Consider the following 20,992-nt stretch of genomic DNA (forward strand, 5'->3'; position numbering starts at 1 on the left):
ATTGTATATTTGCACAGAATAATCACCACATACTCACAAACTGTATAATTGTACAATTAAAAAATGAGACAAGATATAGTGTATTTCCCGAGTTCTGATTAGTTGAAAAGGCACAGAATCTGAACCATAAGTACTGAAATAAAGATAAGTACTGATATAAAGAAAGCATTTACAGATATTTATGTGATGTTTTAGCAAAGCAATTAATCAAATGGCACTTGTTTGTGAGGGAACTTTTTAGCTGTGAACTTCGTTGACTATCGAAATCCAAGTGTTTTCTTCCTTGTCTATTAAATTCATTATTTATATGTTATTAATCATCATTACGATTAACATCATTTGACCGTTTTTACACAGATTGTTTCGGCCGTCCAAAACTGAACTAGTTTGCCATGCTCTGCGCGTGTGTTCATTCAAGTAAAGGTTCAAAGGGAGAGCACAAAATTTCCGTCTGGGAGGGGAGGGAAGAGGAAAGAAGCTTATTGTGATACGTGTGTTAAAGCCATGTGCACCGGAAAAAGTAATGAGCGCGATGAAATGCACTCGCTGGGATGAGCCAAAATGCAATAGACCGGTGTCATTTGATATTCACCCTCCAACCGCAAATATCATGATCCTAAATGTTTTGTTTTCAAAAAATTTGCCAAGTCATGTTGAGATGTGAGGAAATGTGTGATTAAGACTTCCTGAATGAACCAGAAATACATTCGATGGAATTTCTTTTTTTGTTTAATGGTTTCATGACTAAAAGTTCAACTCATCAATGATAAGTGCTTGGAGATAGCCCGGGTCCTGAAACAACAAACATAATGAATCTTCACTGAGTAAATCCAGGTGATGTACCCAGTGATTTGTAAAAAGAGTGATGGTAACTTTAAACTTAGCAAAAACTCCTGTTTCAACGTCACGTCCCTCTTTAACTTAGCATGATTTAAAGTAACCTGCAGTATCTTTCACTTCTCAGTTCCAACTGTCCTTTGTGAACCAGTACAATAACTCTTAATCCAATTTGTTTGCCATACACTAAGTTTGGGAAATCAAATTTGTGTATTTAATTTCTGCATGATAGCTCATTATTTTCATATTTTGTGTGCCTATATCGGATCGAATTCCGCTTTTGTCTTACTGCAAAATCTAAACGGTAATGGTTGTCGAAAGGAAACTTGTCTCACAAATCCTACGAGAAGTATCTGTTGAGTGGGAAAATTATATATATACTAATTTTTGGCTTCATCGTTCGGCAGAACACTACGAATTTCAACCAAAAACAAAATAACAAACATGTACAATGTTAACAATATCTTTCAAACAATCAAAAAAGGTCACCATTCAAAACAATGGTCTGTGATATTTCGGTGTTCTTTCATTCAAAAATAACTTTTTTTTTTTTCGCGTTGCTGAATCTATATCAATTGACAACTTGACAACAGGCACTGCGAAGTGGATTGTTCACTCATGGATTATAGACCAACTTTCAAATGCTTGATTAGAAAGCCAATGGATATTAAACAAGTTCTATGTCTGCCTTCAGTAATGATGAAATAGGGTCAATAAAACGAAAAAGAACGAGGATTTATTGTCAGACGAAAAGAAAAGAATTCCAAGATAAATTCGAGAAACCTGTCCGGGTTTTGTTTGTTTTGACTTCTTTTAATCCATGTTTTGCGATACTATCGCTGCAAAAAAATGTCGAGGAAATGTTTTTATTGAACAAAAAATGTTGTGCGTAAGTAAGGAAGTTCGAACCATGTGGAGCTGCTCCAAGCAATATTAAGTTTTCAGGGCTTTTTTAATTTTTTTTTTTTTTTTTTTTTTTCTTTTTGCACACTCAAAGTTGGCAATCCTCCGCAGACAGAAAGAAAGAATTTGCTTCATTGGAGCCAGCTAGATACAGAATCTTATCCGCAGAAAAGCTTCCCACCTGTTACTTTGAATTTGACGATTTTTGCAGTCTCTGAGTGTGACATTTTGGGAAAAATAATACTTCCTTATTTATATTGTTTAATGTTTGTTATCTCCGACAGTTTGCTTCAGAGCTCCTATTCATTTCAGTTATTTGTAAATTATATACGATGTCATCTGTCTTCTGTAGTGTAAAAAAAAAATGATTCAAACGTTCTTAAGGTCAATGGGAGCCAACTGCCTTCAGGGGTAAAGTACAAGTTTATCAATTGTCTCAAGAAATTCGCAAATTATGATTGGTCAATTTTTTATGAACCACGTCGAGTGTTCTTTACACGGAAGATGATTTCACCAAACATGTACAGGCGCACAAGAATCACGAGGTTTTGTAATAAGGAATCTTGTTACTTGTTTATTGTTTTAAGTCCTTGACGATACCTTGAGACTTTCGCGTGCTTCTGCAACTTACGCTGTACGTGATCACGTTTGACCTTTTGACACCTTTGCGTGACTAAGACAGAATTTCTCCTTACAATATCAATACAATATCAAGCACACAAGTAATGAGAATAAAGAAAAATATCAATTAAGGGATTATTGGTTGATTCAAAGCTAATCGCTCCGAACTAACACTATAAGAATTGTATTGCAGGCAGTAATGAGAAATTATCAATGAGGTCTTGAAAGTGAAAGGGCTAACGGTGTCTTTGTAAAGTTTCGTCGCTGTAAATCGAAAATTCTGCGGTTTCTATGTGTGTGGCGGATGATATAAATAACAATTAAAATAAAATAATATCCGATGTCAAAACATTACTCAGGTGAAACAGACAGAGCTTTTAATGGCAGTGATATGCTGTGGCTTGTTTGCTCCTGGCAAAGAGTGTAAAGGTAGTGAGTTTGAGATCGTAATCGGTGAATTACCCAGCCATAAGCTAGAAATGATAACACAAAACATGCAAAAACACCGCGACCTCGTGGCATAATAAATGTAGCCACAGGGAAAAATGTATAAATAGAATTTTTTTTCATTTTAGACATCAGTTAGTCTCAGTCAATAATCACAGTACCTCCTCTCGCTTTGCAGACAAATCAAGATTATTTGCATCCGATCTTAAATTTGTCCTTTTGATGACCCGTCGCTCTGGGCCGGGGGGTACTTAACAAAATTCTACGCAAAGGTAAGTTACCCGGTTCCCTTGAAAACCATAATGGTCAAAACCTCAACCATGCATGTTGCGGAAAGCCACCATAGCCCTCCCTTCCCCCCTCCCCCTCCCCCTCTCCCTGCCTTTCTCTCCCTCGTTCGAGCTTTGATCAGAATACCAACTCTATAACGATGGACTCCCTTAAATGTAACGATTTTTACTGGTGTTATTATTCTTGGTAGACAGCTAGACTCTCGAATGTAACTGTTTAACGTTCGAATTAAAATATTTAGTCTTGATCAGGGAAATGATCTCGGAATAGTATGGTACACCTATCATTTTATGTCTAACCCTTGGGCACCAGTGTATTTTTCCGGCTGAAGAAACTAAGATGTTTCCAACTTTATTCATCAGTATTTTCTGTTAATTATCGTGAATCTCGTGCAGCAGCTTTCTTCATAGATAGTCCATAGTTATCTAACTTATAACTACCCACAGCTAAAAATTCTAACAGATTTTGAGACCTAACTAAGTTTTGTTTTTCTTAAAAACAATCGTCAGGACAAAGGGTCCACATGGGGTTATCAGTGCCTCAGGGGTTGAGACAATACAATAATAACACATGATATTTATGGGCTGATACTTGACAGAGGGGAATTTTCTTTATTCGGTCAGAAATATAGAAGCCATCACTGTCAGCAGCCACGTCTGTCTTTCTATTTCAGTTTGTCCTTCTGAATCTTCTAGCATTGCTAACACAGACAGAAATAATCGGTGCAAATCAGCTTGGATATTTGTATGATTAGCTGACTGGACAGAAAGGAAAGGTAGTAACAAAAGAAATAGTATTTCAAAGGAAAGATAATCAAGATATAAACAAATGAACCTTTTCTTTGCTCAATATCATTGGGCCAGAAGTTCCGATCAGCAACCGAATATTTTACGTCACAAGACCCTTGAACTTAAGCTTCTGAGCTGAAGCCAACAGATCCTAAGCCAATTTTACTTATATGGTAATATTTTCTCCGGAACTGTTAGATTCTATCTGAGACAAAGAGGAAAACTGAACGAAAGTCACAGAAATGGCTGGTCCCTATGGACGTCTTCCACCTGGTACAACGAATCTTACGCTTATACATGGCATGGGCTTAAACCCGTTCAATATGGATTTTGTGAAACTTGAGGCACTCAAATATGAAGGTAAGTTATATTAACCTCTCAGGTCAATATGCTTTATATTTCTAAGTGAATTTCCGATCTTACCTACCCATCAACCAAATTCACGCCATAGAAAGCGAAAGTTGACATACAAAATAACAATCTAGTGCAGTACACATCAAAGCGTTTTCGTTCCCTGCTGCCCTGATGTACTTCCTTTTCCGCGAAGTTTCATGAGAGGGAAAGTTTTGCGCTTTCGTGTGTTAAAATCATTTTTGTACAGTATTGAAGTGTAAGCCTCTGCTAAGAAGGAAACAGCTCATCTTAACGGAACACAGTGTTCATAAAAAAGCCATTTAAAATATTCTGTTAAAGTACAATCCCTGACTCCTTTTCATCTGAGTACCTGGCTAGCCAGAAAGGCGTATTCTTCGAGTCAAACCTTCCGTTTGGCCGTAATCTGTTCGGTTTAAGACATTTCTTAAAAAATAATCTTTCCCATTACTCGGTTACACACTTGTTTTTTTTTTAGAATCCTCCTTCCCTTTGAAAGTATTTGGCATTCTTAGAACATTGCCTTTCATTTGTTTCCATAGCAACGAAATTCACTTTGCACGTGCTTCCTGTTTTGCGTGTCGGTTACAGAGTCATTAGATTCTCTCGTGACTTTGAGCGATTTTTTGATTGCCCTATTTAACATTACCAGCAGATTGTTCATTAATCGAGTTAACGTAAAGTGTCCTGCAAACCTCAAAGGTTCGAGAATTATCTTTTTAAAGCATATACAAGTAAAGGTAGTAATCCCATAAATTAGAGAGCTCCAACCAAAAGCGCATGAAAAGTAATATCACGGGATGTGTAAAAAGGTCTCAGGGTGAAACTATTCTTATAAATCCTTAAATTTAAAGCAACAAATTATTGAGACAAGAAGCATTTGCCACTTACTCCTTTAGAGGCGCGAGGATCGACATCTTCATTTTTAGACTAGTTATGGCGTTAAATTGGATGAGTTGTCCGCCTTACTGGGGCTGTTTTCATTGCTTAGCATCAAGGCCATTCATAGAAGGTATATAGAATATCACCACCGTCTTTTTTTTTTTTTTAAGCTGAACTGTTTCCAGAGTAAACTGAATCTTTTTGGCACGCACGGATTTCTCTTTTTCCTTAATTTACGTGCGTGTGTTTGATCGATTTCGAAGCAGGACGTAACCTTTAATTGCATCAGTTTGGTTCATCTTAGGTAAATGCTTCGCCTTTGTCAGCAACGCTACAGCATCATTTATACTTATATAAGGATCTTTTTGTGTTTATATGATCACAAGAGCGTTAGCAACAAGACTTCACTTTACAAATTGACAGTATCTTTTCTCCAATAGCCCAGATCGATGAGCATCGTGAAAGGAATGGGTTCGGCTCGTTACAGAGGACTAATCAGGGATAATGGCAGATTATGATTACCAATAATGAGGCAGTGAAACCACTCTCAGAGATTTTCGTCAATTTTCTTCGGTCACTAATGACAGAATTTCTTTAAAATTTGAACTTAGAAAAAAACTACGTTGAGAAAACAGACAAATTGTAAGGCGTTTAGCATTTTTTCATTAGCTGTGATAAAAGCCTTCTTTTCTATGCAGTTTGTAAATTGATACCATGACCAGCAGAATTTAAAAAAAAAAAAAAGTGGTGTTTAACGAAAATTTTACTGCCGAGTCTCAAATACCACTCTGCACAGCTTTAAAACAGACATTTTCTATAATCAAAATATGCCAGTTTATTCCAGTTCAATTTATTCTTTACAAGAAAGAACATTCTACTTTCTCCTTATCTTATTTTCTAAATCTTAAGAACATAAAGTAAGCCGTTATTTGTGATCAGTTGTCTCGAGTGTGTGAAAAAGGAAAAATCCGCGGAGTCCCTGACGAAGAAGCAAACTCCACGCTTGTAGATACGTGTTCTTACGAACTTATTTGGTGTTAGTAGCATCTTCGCTTCTTTGCCCTCTGACTCTCTGGAATAACTGATGTGTTATTTTTCTTTATAATATCGGCGGAGAATGAGAATGTTAGAAGCTGGAGGAGATTATGGCGACATCTTGGATCTAGAAGTGTAAACAAGCTTCAGCCATTTTGTTAAGAACTTCTATATGATAACAAACTTTTAATCATTAAGTCTCCTGTGGTCCAAGTGCGCGGGCCTCAATAGTTCGAACATCTCGGTCTACAATCCACACTCCATTCTAAATTCCTTAACAAATGTCAAATACTGTTTAATACAACTCAACATTACTAAAATTTTTAAGTCAATATTTTTTTGCGACTCATATATATATATATATATATATATATTTTTTTTTTTTTTTAGGCCCTCCGAGAAAACAGCGCAGGGAGCGAACCACATTTACTAAAGCTCAACTTGAAATCCTGGAGGATCTCTTCAGCAAAACAAAATATCCTGACATCTTTATGAGAGAAGATGTCGCTACGAAAATCAATCTGCCAGAGAGCAGAGTGCAGGTTAGACCGCTTGTTTTTGTTTGTTAACGTTGCATGTATTTTTTTTTCTTTGTCTTCCCCGGTTTGGATTTGAACTATCTTTCGCTTCTGGGAAGGAACTGACTTCGAATATAATGACGGCAAAAAAAGATCTCTTCCCTCTATGTCCTCTTAAAAATTGGATTCCTATCAAAAGAAATTGATAGCACCTTTGTTGTTGTTGTTATAAATGATGATGCACCACTTTTTAGATGAAAATATAATTCTGATGCTTTTGAATGGCAGATTAGCTGTTTTGTAGATAAAGAAATTGGTATTTCCTTTTGACAAATTTCTTATTCGAATCAATTGACGGGACAGTTTCAGGTTTGCATAAAAATTTTCTATATAGTTCGTTGTGTTTGTCAGTTTGAATTTTCTCACTTAGTTTATTTGATACCCAGAATGCTCATCAGTTTTAATTTTGACCTTCGCTTTCTTGTTTGCCTTTGCTGTTGTTTGCCAACTTTATTTCTGCTAGTCGATAAAGCAAATTCTGTCAACTTGATTCTTTTAGTGCACCTTCGTCATACCGACTAAAGTCTTGTAGGCCTTGGAATAAAACTTACTTACTCTGTTAAAAAAATAAATGAATGGAAATAGAAATCTTTCCAATCCCAACAATTCACGAATAGAACCTATCACTGGAGTAGGTTTTACACCACATGGGGTATCCAATTAAAACTACGCAAACGACTCTTTAATCCAGCATTAATCCTTTTCTTATTTTATTAGCTTAGTCTATGAGCTGCTAAGAAGTGTAGTATGCGATAATGGAATTATGTAGTGGCGCAAAACTGGCTCTCGCGTCAGCACGCGAACCCAGTAGCTTAGTATATAATTTGGAAAAAACATCTCTTCGTACTTCGATAATCGCTTTGTAACATTAGGGTGAATTAATCTGAGATCGAAATGTATTTTGGCTCTTGATTAGTCACAGTTTTTCTAGAATCTCATGAATGTAAATTAGTTTTCCGTGAGTCATGAGAAGTTTGAACGGACTTCCTGATCTTTTGAGCACATTCAGGGCACTTGAAACTTCGGTCACGCGATCAGATTTGATTGGTCAATGGAGAATGGAATGGCTCTTGGAATTTTCAGCGGGTTATGGCGTGGCTTTCAACGCTTTTAAACATTGCTGCCTTAACCCTTTTTTGATACAATCTGAATTAAACTATGGCCTCATGCAGTTCAGTCATTTCTACTTGTCAATGAAACAGTATCGTTTACAATTATTGGTGTGACTAAGAAGCTTTAAGCTGAAGCCTTTCTTTTGTTGTATTGAACCACCTTTGCCTAAATATGTTTTTATCTTAGGTAGTATCCATTCCTTTTCGTCTCTTTCAGGTCTGGTTTAAAAACAAGCGCGCCAAGTATCGCCAACTGAAGAAACAACAACAAGAAACGCAAACCAAAGCAGACCAGGTCAAAGGCAAACCATGTTCCTCTTCACCACAACCAGGGAACCAAGCTATCAGTCCGGAACCCAACAAAACATCGAAAAATTTGAACTTTAGAGGAGTCGCAATACCACAGAATGACGTCACAGAGTTCCTGAAACACAGCAATCTACTGAAACAAAACATTGAAAAACAAGAAGGTTATCGGCCTTTTAAACCAGTTGATAACGCTGTTGAAGACCATTTAATGGATCTGGCGAATTACGTTCACAAAAAATGTATGACAACTTAATCGACAGATTGAAAAAAGACAGCCAAGATTACGAAAGGAGGTTAATCAAATGGTTACAAAGCTTTCTGTGAACGACCAATACCCATCAGAAAAAGTTTTTTTTCTCATATTTCCTATCTGTGACGTATCCGGTTTATTATTGCCTAGTCCTTCCCTACTCCCTGTCAATCTAGCTACGCCCACAAAAGACTTCTTCGCTATTCATATTCAACCAGTGTCAAACACATTACCTTTCGTTTGACGTTGAAAATAAGACCTTGCATCTTTTGCTCAAATAAGTGCCATGTGTGTATATACCTTAACAAATGCCTTCGTGATGATGTTGAATTGAAAAGTAAGTCCTGCCATTTCCATAGTTGATCATGTAAGTGTTGAGAAATCAAAATTAAGTGTAGAGTTAGCTACAGAGAAGTCAATTTAAATTTTAATAAACTCTTACCGATTCTTTTCATAATGTCTCCTGTGTAATTTCCTGTTTTACCTTTATCACGTCTGTGCTCACAAAAATGCGGTACAAACTGTGAGTATTCCTGGTAGGGTTACAGTAATGTTCGTAGAGTATCATACTGAAAGCATTGTAATGTATAAGCAACGTTTCTTTTTCCTTCTTCTTCTTTTTTCTTTATTGTGAAAAAACGTTTTTACAGTATTAACTCGACTAGGATAGGTATCATAAAAAGTATTCTTTCAGCCATCTTACTAAAATACAAACAGTGTTTCGTATAGTATTTATCTATTGAGTGTCCAAACCAAAAGCAAAGCAATCAAAACTGCCAATCATAGAAAGGAAAATATCACCAGGAGCCAATGAGAACGCAGGGTAAAAACAACACACTCCTTCAAGCGCGGGAAAACGCGAGTGACCAAGTCGCAAATGGTTTTAGCTTTGTATCTGATTGGTCGAGAAACTGGCGCGAGTTTTCTGGACCAATCAGAAAGCGACACAAAACAGACCAGACCGATCCCAGATTACCTTCGCCCCTCGATTAAAAATTGCTGTAATCGAGGTCAATTCTTCAAACAAAGCCAACATAGTTGAAGAAATTTCCCATCGAAAACTCCAAAATTTATCAATTCCAAGATTCGTTTGCTTTTTTAATCTTTTTTTCCTACACAAGCCTAGGCAAAAATTTTATTTTTCGCAAAATGCACTACATATAAAATATTAATATCGTGTGGAATATTAAAAATTTTAAACAAGAAAAAGTGTTAATTTTCTTCTCTAAGTCATTCTAAGCACCTGCTGACGACACGCATTAGTTGCCATGGATACTACTACTGTCCCTAGCTGCTTACAGTTTGGCCTAAACATCGATCGTCTACATTTTGACTCCAAATCGATTTTAAGCGTTGAGGCTGAAATGCTAGTACTTTTTAGGTCCTGTTAACGGGAGCCCCAAAAGAAAGCGAACCAGTATACGACTTTCCTTCATCGAAGTACACGAATTACACGATTTGAAAATATTGACGTTTCTCTGGACGAAAAACAAACGTTTAAAATTTGTAAGGTAAGAACATTTATTCAATCATCAATACAGCACACTTTTAAAGGTAAGCATCAAAAGTAATGTATTTTGAAGGAAAAATAATTAAAATATTGCTTGAGTTTAAAAAATTCTGGAAAGCATAGGACAGTAGGATAAATCTTGTCAAATAAAATTGTTGGCTTTTTGACAAAGTATGGGATGTGATTGAAAAAAACTGACATGGTAACTGAACGAAATTTTATTCATGGAATTTTAGAAGCAGATCAATGTCGGTTCGTCCAAAATCTAGCGATGAACTATATGGCTCAATGTTAATTATTGCAGATTTTATTTTGCGCAAGCTCTTTTAGTGAGATTTTCATCACAGATTATTTCAGACATTGAGCAAAAAATTTGAAAACAAATTCTGCATGCAAATCTAAAATCGTCTTCGCGAGGGAGAGAAAACACTATTTCTTATACGTTGAGGAAATATTTAACCGTTGTATAAATACGTACCAAAATCTGAGTCTTTCATCGAAAAAAATCATCCAACCATGTTCTTGATTCAAATTCTATGTCAGCAGATCTTACGTGTTATTGTCACTTGAGCGAAGTCTATTTATTTTGTAACTAACTGTCGCGAATTTTAAGTTAATGCTGTCGAACGAAGTTCAGTTGCAGGAAAAAGACTATCTCTGCCGATTAACAAAGCTATTGCAGCGATATATTTCACAGTCGATTAAACCTTAAGCGTTATATTTACTGTCAAATTCATCTGGTGTAAATTCGAGAGATCAGAAATGCAAATATTCCGTAATTTGCAGATTTGACATTTAAGTTAATTGTTTTAACTATTTGAGCTTTTCGTTGGCAAATAAAAAACAAAGCTTTTCAGTTTCAAGAGCAAACGAATAATGATAAAATGTCTACCCGCGAAATATTTCCAAATTGTTGGTCAAGATTAAGCAATATCTTGTATAAATTTCGCACGGGATAAAGACAGATGCGAAGAATAACAGTTCTCTTGTTATTCTTAACAACTTGGAAAAACACAGTATATCTAAATGAAATGTTTAACGCTTGAATCTTCTCGCCTCAATATGCTAAAGTAACGTGTAAGGTGATTCAAAATTGGCTGCGGACGCTAAATTGAAAAATTTGTCCGATAAAACAAGTAGTTTGGGAGGCATAATAGCTTAACAAAAAATAACCGATTATCTCCATTAATTTGTCTCTCTTACAGGTCGACTGCGCGCAGATAAGGTTTTTACGTCGGTCCTCTTGCAAAATAGATAGATGATGACCACTATGCCTATTCAGTGATGCAGATGACTGAGATTTCTCGCCGCGTTTCCTAAAAGATTCTTCATGAATACAACAATAGGGTAGAATGACGATAGAATGATAGAATGACGTGTTTCTTTCGTATCCGTCTTTTTACAATCTTGAATGATTTTTACAATCTGGAATGATATCTATGCTTTTCTGTGTCTTTGTAACTTGTAGATCACTTGTCTTTGTAACTTGTAGATCACTTGTGTCTTTGTAACTTGTAGATCAAGACTTAAGATGTCACAAATTGGCGACAATGAAATGGACACACGAATTGAGGTTGGTTCACTAGTTTTGCGTAGTTTGATAACGGCCTGAGAATGCCTCAAGACTTTCCGAGACGAACAACTTTGAGACGATAGGAGATGCAACAATCCGGATTTTTACGAGTAATACCGACTACTCCCGACTGAGTATTGACACAATAATTATTCGGTAAATCTTCAGTTACAGTTGATAGATAAGAGGAGTGACTTTTTCCCTCCTAAACTGGGCAAATTAATTCTTTGGGCCAAGGTCAGGAATCAATTTTTACTTACTAACCTATTTTTTCATAGGAATCGTCAGAAATTTCTAGAAATGAAAGCAGTGCCGATGCTCAGATATATTCATCAAGGCCTGAACCTGAAAAAGAGGAAAAAATCAAGGCAAGTATAATGAATACCTCAGAAATCTGTAGGCAGTAAGTTTTGGTTGCAAGTCAGCTCGTTGACATAATTTTGTATGCTGTGAAGTAATGTGCTTTCTTCCATTTCTGAAATTTACAGGATAACAAAGAAATTCAGGATAAAAGTGACAGTAACCCTTCGGAAGAAACTACCGCTGCCACTGAACAAGTATGCACGAGAGATTATAAACAGTTTATATTCTCTTGGTATGCATGAGAAATGTCATTGCTTTTTTTCCTGCACACGCCAAGCAAAGCGTGCAGTATTCCTAAAGCCTCTATTTATGATAACAAAAATTAAAATTAAAAAAAGAATCAAAAACTTACTCTGAAACCCACTCGAGATTTTCCTCTTAAAATTTAATCACAATGTCGTTTCCTTTATTTCTATTCTTAAACTAATAGCAATAGTTAAAATGGAATGTAAATAACCTTTAGGGTGTGGAGGATACTTCGACTAAGGAAACTACCGATGAAAACAAACAGGTAAGGTCCTGAAACAGAAAAGAGCATGCGCAGTGTTCGCTTGACCTATTAAGATATTATGGGCGCTACATCATCTTTTGATTCTTGCAAAAGGCAACACAAATGCAAAGATCCTCAATACGCGATATCACGAAAGAACGACCGCGAAGGTTATTAGGTACCCTTCATTATTTATAGCTCGGGGCTTGGAGGATTTCCACTGTAAAATTTCTCTAATCTCCTAAATAGGGCATTGTAGTATTCTAATGATTTCTCCCTCATTGGGGTTACTTTTCAATAGCCTCCCCTTTACAATCGCAAGCGACGACTAATCACCCTTCCATCCCCCCTGCATACCATGTGATCCCTCCCAAAATTTCAAAATCCTTCGACCCTTGGCAGAATGTCTGGTCCCATAAGGCATAAACCATGATTTGAAACGAGCTTAAACCATTATGCAACCGCGTAATTTGGTGCGAAAACTTATTTGGCGCAGCTTCCGCTAACTCTGGGTTCAACTGCACCTGTTTTAACCAATCAGGTGCCACTATTTTTTTGATAGAGGGTAATTCTTTGAGTAGATCTGACTGCGGCACCCTCAGCTAAAGAGAATTTACTTTGAGTGCATATTCGCTCACAGAGTTCCTTCCTTGATAAATACCTGAGCGACAGTGAAACTGAAGATGACGTGGCGGAAAATAAAGAAGAGAAAGAAAAACCAGAAGAAAGGTGTGTCTCATATTTCTGTTTTATCTAAGTCAAAATATTGATTATCTCAAGCCCAGCTAGGCAGTTATCTATAGTTAGGGGTACTGCTTTGGTGCTAAAATTTATTTTATAAAACTCTTAATGAAATGTCATATATTTCGACCAAAATAACGTTTGCAGAAAACCAGAGAAAAAGAAGGTGAAAAAGAAGACAAAGACGCCCAAAAGCGAGAAGCAGTTTACTCCCCGAAAACCTTCCATGAGATGGAAAAATTTGAGGCTTGTTGTCGGTGATGACAGGTTAGAGGCAAAGACTTTGAACCTCTTCATGTTTTTACTTGTTGCACGCCTTCCATGATTATTCAACAAGATGGTTTGTCACAGTAGTCTGACGTTCCCGCAAGGAACGCTTTATGTACACCTGACAGATGTTTCATGCGGGAGTCTACATCAATCACAATCTTGGGGACTCTTCCTTCTGAAGTTATCATTTAAACTGCTGGATCTTAAAATGTTTACCCAGGCATATCAAGGTCTTGTTTCTTGATCGTTGTAGTGATGACGAGGTGAAAGAAGTCAACAAACCACAACCTAAAACAAAACAAAACCGCAAAGAAAGGTAACACAACGGTTTTCATCCGTTTATTCGTCCATCTATATCACTCACTCACTCAGTCGAGTTAAAATTCAGTCTACAAATAAAAAATCTGAGAACATTTTTTCATTAGTTCATTATTCATTTGTTTGGATTGTAAGCCGTAGCAACAAGCAAAACTTGCAAAGCCGGCGATCCACGGTGTTACGAATTCCATCAGAGCCTGCGGAAAGTTCAACTGAGAGTGAAGAAGAAGATGACCGGGTGCTAGATGGGAAAGTGGTGAGCATGCGCACTGAATGGCTAGTAATAGCGAACGAGCAAGCGAACTAAAGAACCAAGGAACGAATGAGCGAACGAGTGAATGAGCGAGTGATCGAACGAACGACCGAGGGAACGAATGTACGAATGAGCGAGATAGCGAACGAATGCACGAATGAGAGAGTGAAAGAAGAAACGAATGAACGAACAAATGAAGAAACGGAAGGAAGAAAGAAGGCGAGAGAACTAACGGGTGCACGAATATATCGATCCTTTCATTGCCCTTGTACAACCGGCAATTATTATAAGTGGCTCTTTATCTAATAGGGAGTTGCTGACCTTCCCTCAGAATATTGGCAAATACAAAGACTTATCAGGTTTCTAAAGGTGAGAAAATGTTATCTGACGAATGGAACTCACACTGGCAAAAAAAAAAATTTCTAACTAGTTCATAATTTCGCAGAATGATTTTCCTGTTTTTAGAATGGTAACCAGGTCGCCACGGTCATCACATTATGTGCTCTGACAGACTTCAACTTAACTCAAGAACTGACCCAGATGGCCATTCGCGATGTGAACGGGTTAACAGTTCTTGTTAATATTCTCAGAACGGACCACGTAAATTGTCAGGTACGGGTTTATGCTATGCTACAAAAAATTACCACCAATCAAAGAACACTCACCTACAAGCATTGTCCTCCGCCTAATCCTTAAGCAAAGGCGCGAGGGACTGGAACAGGGAGACATTTGAATTTTTAGATTGAAAACAAATCATCTATTGACAAGTGCTTTAAAGAGCTACACGTGAATTATTGGCAAATCAAACCGTAAACATCTCAGGATAAATTATGAAACAAACACTGATTTGTCCTGGAAGCCAACTACCTCAACTTAAGTAAAAAGAACATAGTTGAAAATTAAACTGAACCTGTTCCAATGGCAATTATTACATACTCTGGTTTTTAGATCGGTGCCTTGAAAGTTCTCCAACAGTTGACTATAAGTAGCATCTACAACAGGCGAGCTGTTATTAAAATGGGAGGTTAGTTTAATCCTTTGCCGGCTAACATCAGTAATCCTATTCTCTATAAGGTTCTCTTTACATTTCCTGAGATGCTGATAAGACAAATTGTTTATAACAATCAAGAAAATGTTTAGCAGGTGATCATTTCCTTTATTCTCGTGAGCTCAGTGTTTGATGCAGGGATATTATTATAAGGAAAAGTTGAATGGTTTTTACCCTCAAAACTTAATTACAAGGTCATTTATCAATAAAACAGGCAGATCTTTTGGTATTTGTTCAAATAATTTCAGATTATTTTGTTCGTGATGTTTATCTTCATTTGAAGACAGGAATCGGGAGTTGCCTTTTTCAACATGGTCGTTCCAGGGAAAAGACAGGACTGTTTTTCCACATTTAAATCTAATAAATGACTTCACTCTCAAAAGAGTCTCAGCACCTTAGTGATTGAATATCTGTTCGTCTCATGCTCCCAAAAAAAGTTTAACATCTTAATCAGAATTGATAATTTCATTTCAACCATGCTTGTCCCGACTGAAGATTGATATTTTGCTTAGTTTTTCATTTATGTATTTTTTTTTTAATCTTGTTTGCACGCATTGCGTGCCATTGAATTGGAGACGTTAGGGTCATGTGATTTTACACGACCTCGATCTTACATTTTGTAGGCGTCCAGATCCTGGTGGATCTCATAACTGATGCGCCAAAGGAGGTGCAAAGTTTAGCTGCAGCCAACCTGGCCAACTTGGCAAAATCCAGTGTGGGAAGAAATATTCTCAAAAAATACGGTGGTTTACAAAAACTGGTGAGATCAAGAGCTAGGAAAAAATTAAATTAAATGGCATTAAATCTTCCTCATAGAAAGCTTCGCAAAGCTCAGTCCTTTCAGTCTCAAAGTGCTATCTACAAGCTATCAATTAGAAGTTAAAATCCAACATAAAATTGTAATATCTCACCATCATTTCCTTGAGTTTCCCTTACACAATTTTCAGGGACCCGTGTATGCTCCCAAGGGACTATACACGGAACAGAGGTCTAGGCTCGATTCTTGGCCTAGTTACTGTGTTGCGTTCTTGGGTAGGTCACTTTTCTCTCTCAGTCCCCGGCCTCTCTCCACCCGGAGGTATAAATAGCTACCAGAGCACTGTTGAGAAAACTCAACAAAATATTGGTCACGGTACTGAGGGGGTAAACCACGATAGACTAGCATCCTATCCAGGGAGGGGTGCAACACTCCTGGTCGCTTCACACAAGGGAAAGTTGATTACTTCCAGCTGAATGGATCTCTAGGCTCGAGTAAAACCTCCTTTTTACAATTCATACCCCTAGGTGGAGAGGGACACAAACATATCGATTCTAGAAAGGGATCGAACCCAAACTTTACGCACAGAACGAGAACATTTATCCTCTACGTCTCCCTAACTGCGAAAGAAATTGTGTTAAAATTTAAAATAGCACGTTTTCTTGTAATAGGTTGGTCTGCTGAACTACGACGGAGGGCAATTTACTGGGAGGAGACTTTCTGGTAACGGGTCTCCAGGCCAGCCCAGGTCGGACCTTGAAGTTGCACGTAATGCTGCCCTTGCACTTTGGAGTTGCAGTAAGAGCACGCGCAGTAGGTCGGTTGTGTAACGTGGGTTTGGTTATAACTTTTAGATATGTAGCACACACAGGTGCACAAGGACTGCGAATAAAACGACAGTTTTTAATCCAATTGCGATTCGTTAAGAAGAAATTTCGGCGATATTTCTAACGTTTTCCAATCTTTTGTTCCTAGATCAGCAATTTTCAATGCCGGAAGCGTACCGCTGTTAGCCAAACTCGTTACGATGGACAAAGATGAGTTTCTTGTTCCTATCGTGGGACTTGTTCAAGAATGTGCAGTAGTGGTAATTTTCATAACGTCACAGTAAAACTAGTTAATATACACACTGCGGACCCACTAAATATGTTTTACTTCATTTTTTCTATTTACGCGAACTTTCACAATACAATTAGTTAGAAGTCAAACCTAAGTTGCGAGATAACATCCATAAGGAGTCCATATGGAGTGAGGCAAACGCAATTTACCATGTGGTGGTTACAACTCATCAAAACAATAAATACGTAACTAGAAAATCTATATTCAACCAGTTCAAGATCATTGACTGACTTGAGGTTTCAGAATCATTCCTAGCAATATGTGATCATTAACACTATTATTGACACTTTTCATTATCAGACTCGATTCAGACAGGCTTTCTACAAAGAAAAAATGATACCAGCGATCGTTCGTCGCCTGTTGACCGACAACGAAGAGCTGCAGGGCTACTGCGCAAACGCCATATTTAAGGTGAGCTGCCATTCAGTCAACCCAGGGACTGGGTCCTTTTGACCAGCACCATTGATTATCGAAACGTGCTTAGAAACGACGCAAGGATGTTTGACGTATCTGAGGTAAGGTAAGAATGATAAACTGAGTCTCGTTCGCGCTTGGGAACAGTCATCATCATCATCATCATCATCATCATAAACTTTATTTCATCTCGAATTTTAGAGTAGCTTGTTGGAGCTAATATCCTCGAGAAAACATAAAATTGAGATTATCTATATACATATATTCATACATATATCTGTACAAGATCTAAAATACTAACTATACTAAAATATACTAAAATACACAGTATTTAGAAATATAATTATGTAACATAATGTAACATAACAGTGACAAATTCTTAGACATTCAGAATTCTGGAGAGAGACTCCATATTTATAAACCTAGCTTTCACCATCCTCTCTTATTTGCCTTCTATTTCTTAACACTTTCTCTCTTACAGTGTGCTGTAGACGAACAAACCAGGAAAGCTGTATATGACTGTGGAGGTCTGAACACGCTTGTATCGCTTCTTTCCCGTCGGGATAATAAGAAGCTGCTGGCAGCCGTAACAGGTGCAATTTGGAAATGTGCTATCAGTGAATACAATGTCAAAAGGTAAGCGTTTCATGGGATATAGCCATAACAACAACAACTACTACCACTACTTCTACCCTTTTTTTGGCCTTGGTCACGTGGTTAAATATTCTATGATCACAACCTTTAATTTGTATCTTGGTTTAGTAGATTAGAGAGATTTCGCACTGCGTTTACGTGAAACGTGAGCGGCAAGACTGACCACGTGACCTTGTTTTTCCGCTTTGCCGACGGTTTCTACATGAAAGTAAGGTGTTTCGCTTTTGCCGTGTAAGTAATATTTTCCTCACTTTTTCTCTCACAGAGTAGAAGTTACTTCCGGAAAAGGACATCAAAACAATTCCTTGTAATTCATACATTGACACCTTCAAATCCACCATGACGGTGTGCTCACGCGAAGCTAGGGCAGCAAGATTCATGTTCTTTTACGTGAAACGTGAAAGGACAATCTGACGTTAGCCTTTTCACGTAAACGCGGTGCTAAATCTCTCTATTGTCGTTATGCGCGCCTTTACGACTCATTTGAAACCAAAAGATTGTTTTGAGAGAACACTCGAATTCCTAGGTAGAGCTTTTGACTCTAGCTATCAAAATAATTTCTTTGTAATAAGAGAATTGAAAGTTTTTTATTGATCCAGGTTGATGGAGATGAAGGTGTTAGAAATTCTTGTTAATCTGCTTCAGAACGAAGAAGGCGAAGAGGACCTCCCTGAACAAGTAAGTGTCAAAAATATGGACTGGGGTCCAGAGAGTAGTATGTAAAAATATATGTTAATTGCTCTGGAATCAGAATTATGCACTGGACTGACCCAAAAAAGGAATACTGATATCTCAAATTTGCCAATTTTCACTGAAGGTTCAACTTCATATTGTTGGAGCCATTGGAGAGATTGCCAAACATCCCACAGCTCCGCTGGAGATTTTACGATGCAAGGGATGTAAAACTTTAGTGGACATTCTGAATATCCCCAATGAAGAGTTAACTGGCACAGCGGCAAGAGCCATCGCAGCATGCGCTGTGAACAGCAGCTGCCGCGCGTAAGTGATAGCTTTGCGCCTCATTCTTAAAAGGAGGCACGAATATTGGTCAATATACTTTCATTCATTATCTCATCTGATTTGAACTCATTCATTTATCGTCTTTTTTTCAGAGTTTTCAACAGATTGGAAGGCCTTAGGCTTCTTTGGTCTCTTATGAAGTCAAGGAACAATCAAGTGAGTAGATGTTTCGCTTAGAGTTGTAACTGATTTATAACTGATTTATCCTAAACATCCTGTTGAATTTCTGTAAATAATATCACCTATTTTCCTGTTGGTCAGGTGGTCTCTGGTGGAGCATGGGCCGTATACAGACTGATGCAAGACACACCGGTATGAGATAAATGCATTATCACCTTCTGATGACATTTGCGGGGATGAAATTTTCTTTGAACAGAATATTTAACCGCAGCCATTTCTTTGACCCGTAGGAGGCCTGGGAAACCGCACGATCATTTGTTGGGGGGCTGGATCTGACTGTTCGCTTGCTCAAGTCTGCCGATTTGGAGGTAATTCATTTCAACCAATACAAATTAGTTTTGTTCTTGTTTTGTATATCATAGCTGACGAAAAACAGCAAAAAATAAAAATTAAGTCAGTAAAAATCATTTTAGACTCCTCCAACTAAATGCATTGAAACGTTTTCAGGTCCTTACCAGCGCATGCGCTGTGATATCAGTTGTGGCTTGTGATTGGGAGAACTTGGGGGTCATAACTGATTATGAAGTTGTCCCTCACCTGGCACAACTCACGCATAAGGTAAGGTCTTATATCGGTTGCTATGGTAATAAGTTGCCATGGCTACCGAGAAGATTCGGTTGTGAAGAGAGATAGCATGTAGACGCATACCAGTTAAAAAAAGACATTTATGTTGTTTATAGACTAACATCATTTTGAGGCGACACTTGGCTGAAGCCATTGCCATGTGCAGCAAATGGGGAAACAACGCGAAGCGATTCTCCCAGGAAGGAGCTGTAGAAAGAATGGTAGAGTACCTGGGGTCACATGACATTATAGTACAGCGGTCAGCAATGCGGGCTCTCGAACAGCTGGGCAAATATCCTGATAGCTGCATCACTATGCACCGCAGCGGAGTTGTCAAGGTAACGCAGAGTTTTTAGCTCCCTTAACGGCTGTTAATAAAGTGCAACGTTTACCAGACGAGAACGTCAGCCGTAATTTAAGTGTTGTTTTCAGTGATGCTTGTTACAGATTTTTCGTCTTTAACGTTCAGTTTTTGAGGAGCTAAAACAATGACTGAACATTTCTGAAATTGTGATATGAAAGAATACCCTCTCTTGGTTGTCAATGATGGTTTTCTGATCCATAATTGGCTTTCAACAACAACAACTTTATTTACCCTTAATCTTGGGAAGGTTAAATTAACATCAAATAAAATTTTAAATTTAGAGGGTGTTGGCTACCTAAAATAACTAGAAGGTTAACAAGGCTAGGAAGCCAAATTACATAGAATGAATTACAATATTAAGGTCGGGACACACACACACACACAGAATTAAACTAAAAATAATTATGAATAAACGAAATTTACAAGTCATGGAAAAAAAAAGAAATATATATGTATATATTAGAAATAAAATCCTAATTATAATTGACAGCAGTCAGTCAGACTCTTAATCAATGTCAATCAATCTTGTTTTGTATTCCAAGCTGTTGCTGGAGATGATTGGTTCAGAGGATGCGGCTTTACAAGAAGCTGCCGCAGGGTGTCTGTTGAACATGCGACAACTTGCTATGGCCAACGAAAGAGCAAGATATCAGGAAGACACAAATAACGACTTGGAAACAGACACCGATTCCGTTCAACAGAATTGATCTTTTAAAAATAGTACTGAGTACTAAAGTGTGAATTTTGAAGCACCCGGCAATTATATAATTTGTAGTTTTAATAAAGTTTTCATAGTATGAAATTTCGACTTTTCCTGCCGTCTTGGCACTTTCTTAGCACGGGGCTGGAGACAATTGAGGGCGAGGCACTATCTGAGGTCTGTTGCACCTGTCATTAACTTTTGTGCTCCCTGTGCACAAAATGAAAAT

At 37.6% G+C, this 20,992-nt stretch overlaps 3 protein-coding genes across 7 annotated transcripts in view; all 3 read left to right on the forward strand.

Annotated features, from left to right (window-relative positions):
* LOC111330925 (homeobox protein otx5-B) overlaps window positions 1-323 on the forward strand; it is a gene marked incomplete in the record, with an annotated part of 5,653 nt that extends 5,330 nt beyond the window's left edge. Inside the window, 1 exon segment of the mRNA XM_022935922.2 lies at window positions 1-323.
* Window positions 324-675: 352 nt separating this feature from the next.
* On the forward strand, window positions 676-8,882 carry LOC111330908 (homeobox protein otx5-A). Of its 4 annotated transcripts, XM_022935894.2 has the most exons (6): window positions 676-834; window positions 2,987-3,080; window positions 3,773-3,874; window positions 4,086-4,247; window positions 6,567-6,718; window positions 8,084-8,882. In XM_022935894.2, exons 4-6 carry the CDS (start codon window positions 4,130-4,132, stop codon window positions 8,426-8,428), a joined length of 615 nt encoding a protein of 204 aa, XP_022791629.1. In that variant the 5' UTR covers window positions 676-834; window positions 2,987-3,080; window positions 3,773-3,874; window positions 4,086-4,129; the 3' UTR covers window positions 8,429-8,882. The 4 variants fall into 4 exon arrangements, with proteins under 4 accessions (XP_022791629.1, XP_022791628.1, XP_022791632.1 ...); XM_022935893.2 differs by lacking the exon at window positions 3,773-3,874; XM_022935897.2 differs by lacking the exons at window positions 2,987-3,080; window positions 3,773-3,874 and having other exon boundaries at window positions 681-834.
* Window positions 8,883-9,700: 818 nt separating this feature from the next.
* On the forward strand, window positions 9,701-20,865 carry LOC111330907 (outer dynein arm-docking complex subunit 2). Of its 2 annotated transcripts, none has more exons than XM_088744486.1 (25): window positions 9,701-9,936; window positions 11,454-11,508; window positions 11,787-11,876; window positions 11,997-12,065; window positions 12,335-12,382; window positions 13,002-13,090; window positions 13,250-13,369; window positions 13,626-13,688; window positions 13,826-13,946; window positions 14,253-14,312; window positions 14,409-14,555; window positions 14,892-14,967; window positions 15,615-15,751; window positions 16,420-16,565; window positions 16,724-16,835; window positions 17,168-17,278; window positions 17,763-17,917; window positions 18,535-18,613; window positions 18,753-18,934; window positions 19,048-19,111; window positions 19,217-19,267; window positions 19,366-19,443; window positions 19,583-19,693; window positions 19,816-20,037; window positions 20,606-20,865. In XM_088744486.1, the coding sequence occupies exons 2-25, from the start codon at window positions 11,467-11,469 to the stop codon at window positions 20,768-20,770; spliced, it is 2,538 nt and encodes an 845-aa protein (XP_088600612.1). In that variant the 5' UTR covers window positions 9,701-9,936; window positions 11,454-11,466; the 3' UTR covers window positions 20,771-20,865. The 2 variants fall into 2 exon arrangements, with proteins under 2 accessions (XP_088600612.1, XP_088600611.1); XM_088744485.1 differs by lacking the exon at window positions 9,701-9,936 and adding an exon at window positions 9,985-11,282.
* The last annotated feature ends 127 nt before the right edge of the window (window positions 20,866-20,992 follow it).

This window comes from Stylophora pistillata, chromosome 14, assembly GCF_964205215.1.
Source record: "Stylophora pistillata chromosome 14, jaStyPist1.2, whole genome shotgun sequence".
Taxonomy (NCBI): Eukaryota; Metazoa; Cnidaria; class Anthozoa; order Scleractinia; family Pocilloporidae; genus Stylophora; species Stylophora pistillata.

Bases quoted from the DNA above. Each gene is read 5' to 3' on its own strand.
- LOC111330908 (XM_022935894.2), top strand. From the start codon at position 4,130: ATGGCTGGTCCCTATGGACGTCTTCCACCTGGTACAACGAATCTTACG. The intron at 4,248-6,566 runs GTAAGTTATATT...TTTTTTTTTTAG, and splicing joins TGAGGCACTCAAATATGAAG to GCCCTCCGAGAAAACAGCGC. The intron at 6,719-8,083 runs GTTAGACCGCTT...CGTCTCTTTCAG, and splicing joins TGCCAGAGAGCAGAGTGCAG to GTCTGGTTTAAAAACAAGCG.
- LOC111330907 (XM_088744485.1), top strand. The intron at 12,383-13,001 runs GTAAGGTCCTGA...ATTCGCTCACAG, and splicing joins CTACCGATGAAAACAAACAG to AGTTCCTTCCTTGATAAATA. The intron at 14,968-15,614 runs GTTAGTTTAATC...TACATTTTGTAG, and splicing joins AGCTGTTATTAAAATGGGAG to GCGTCCAGATCCTGGTGGAT.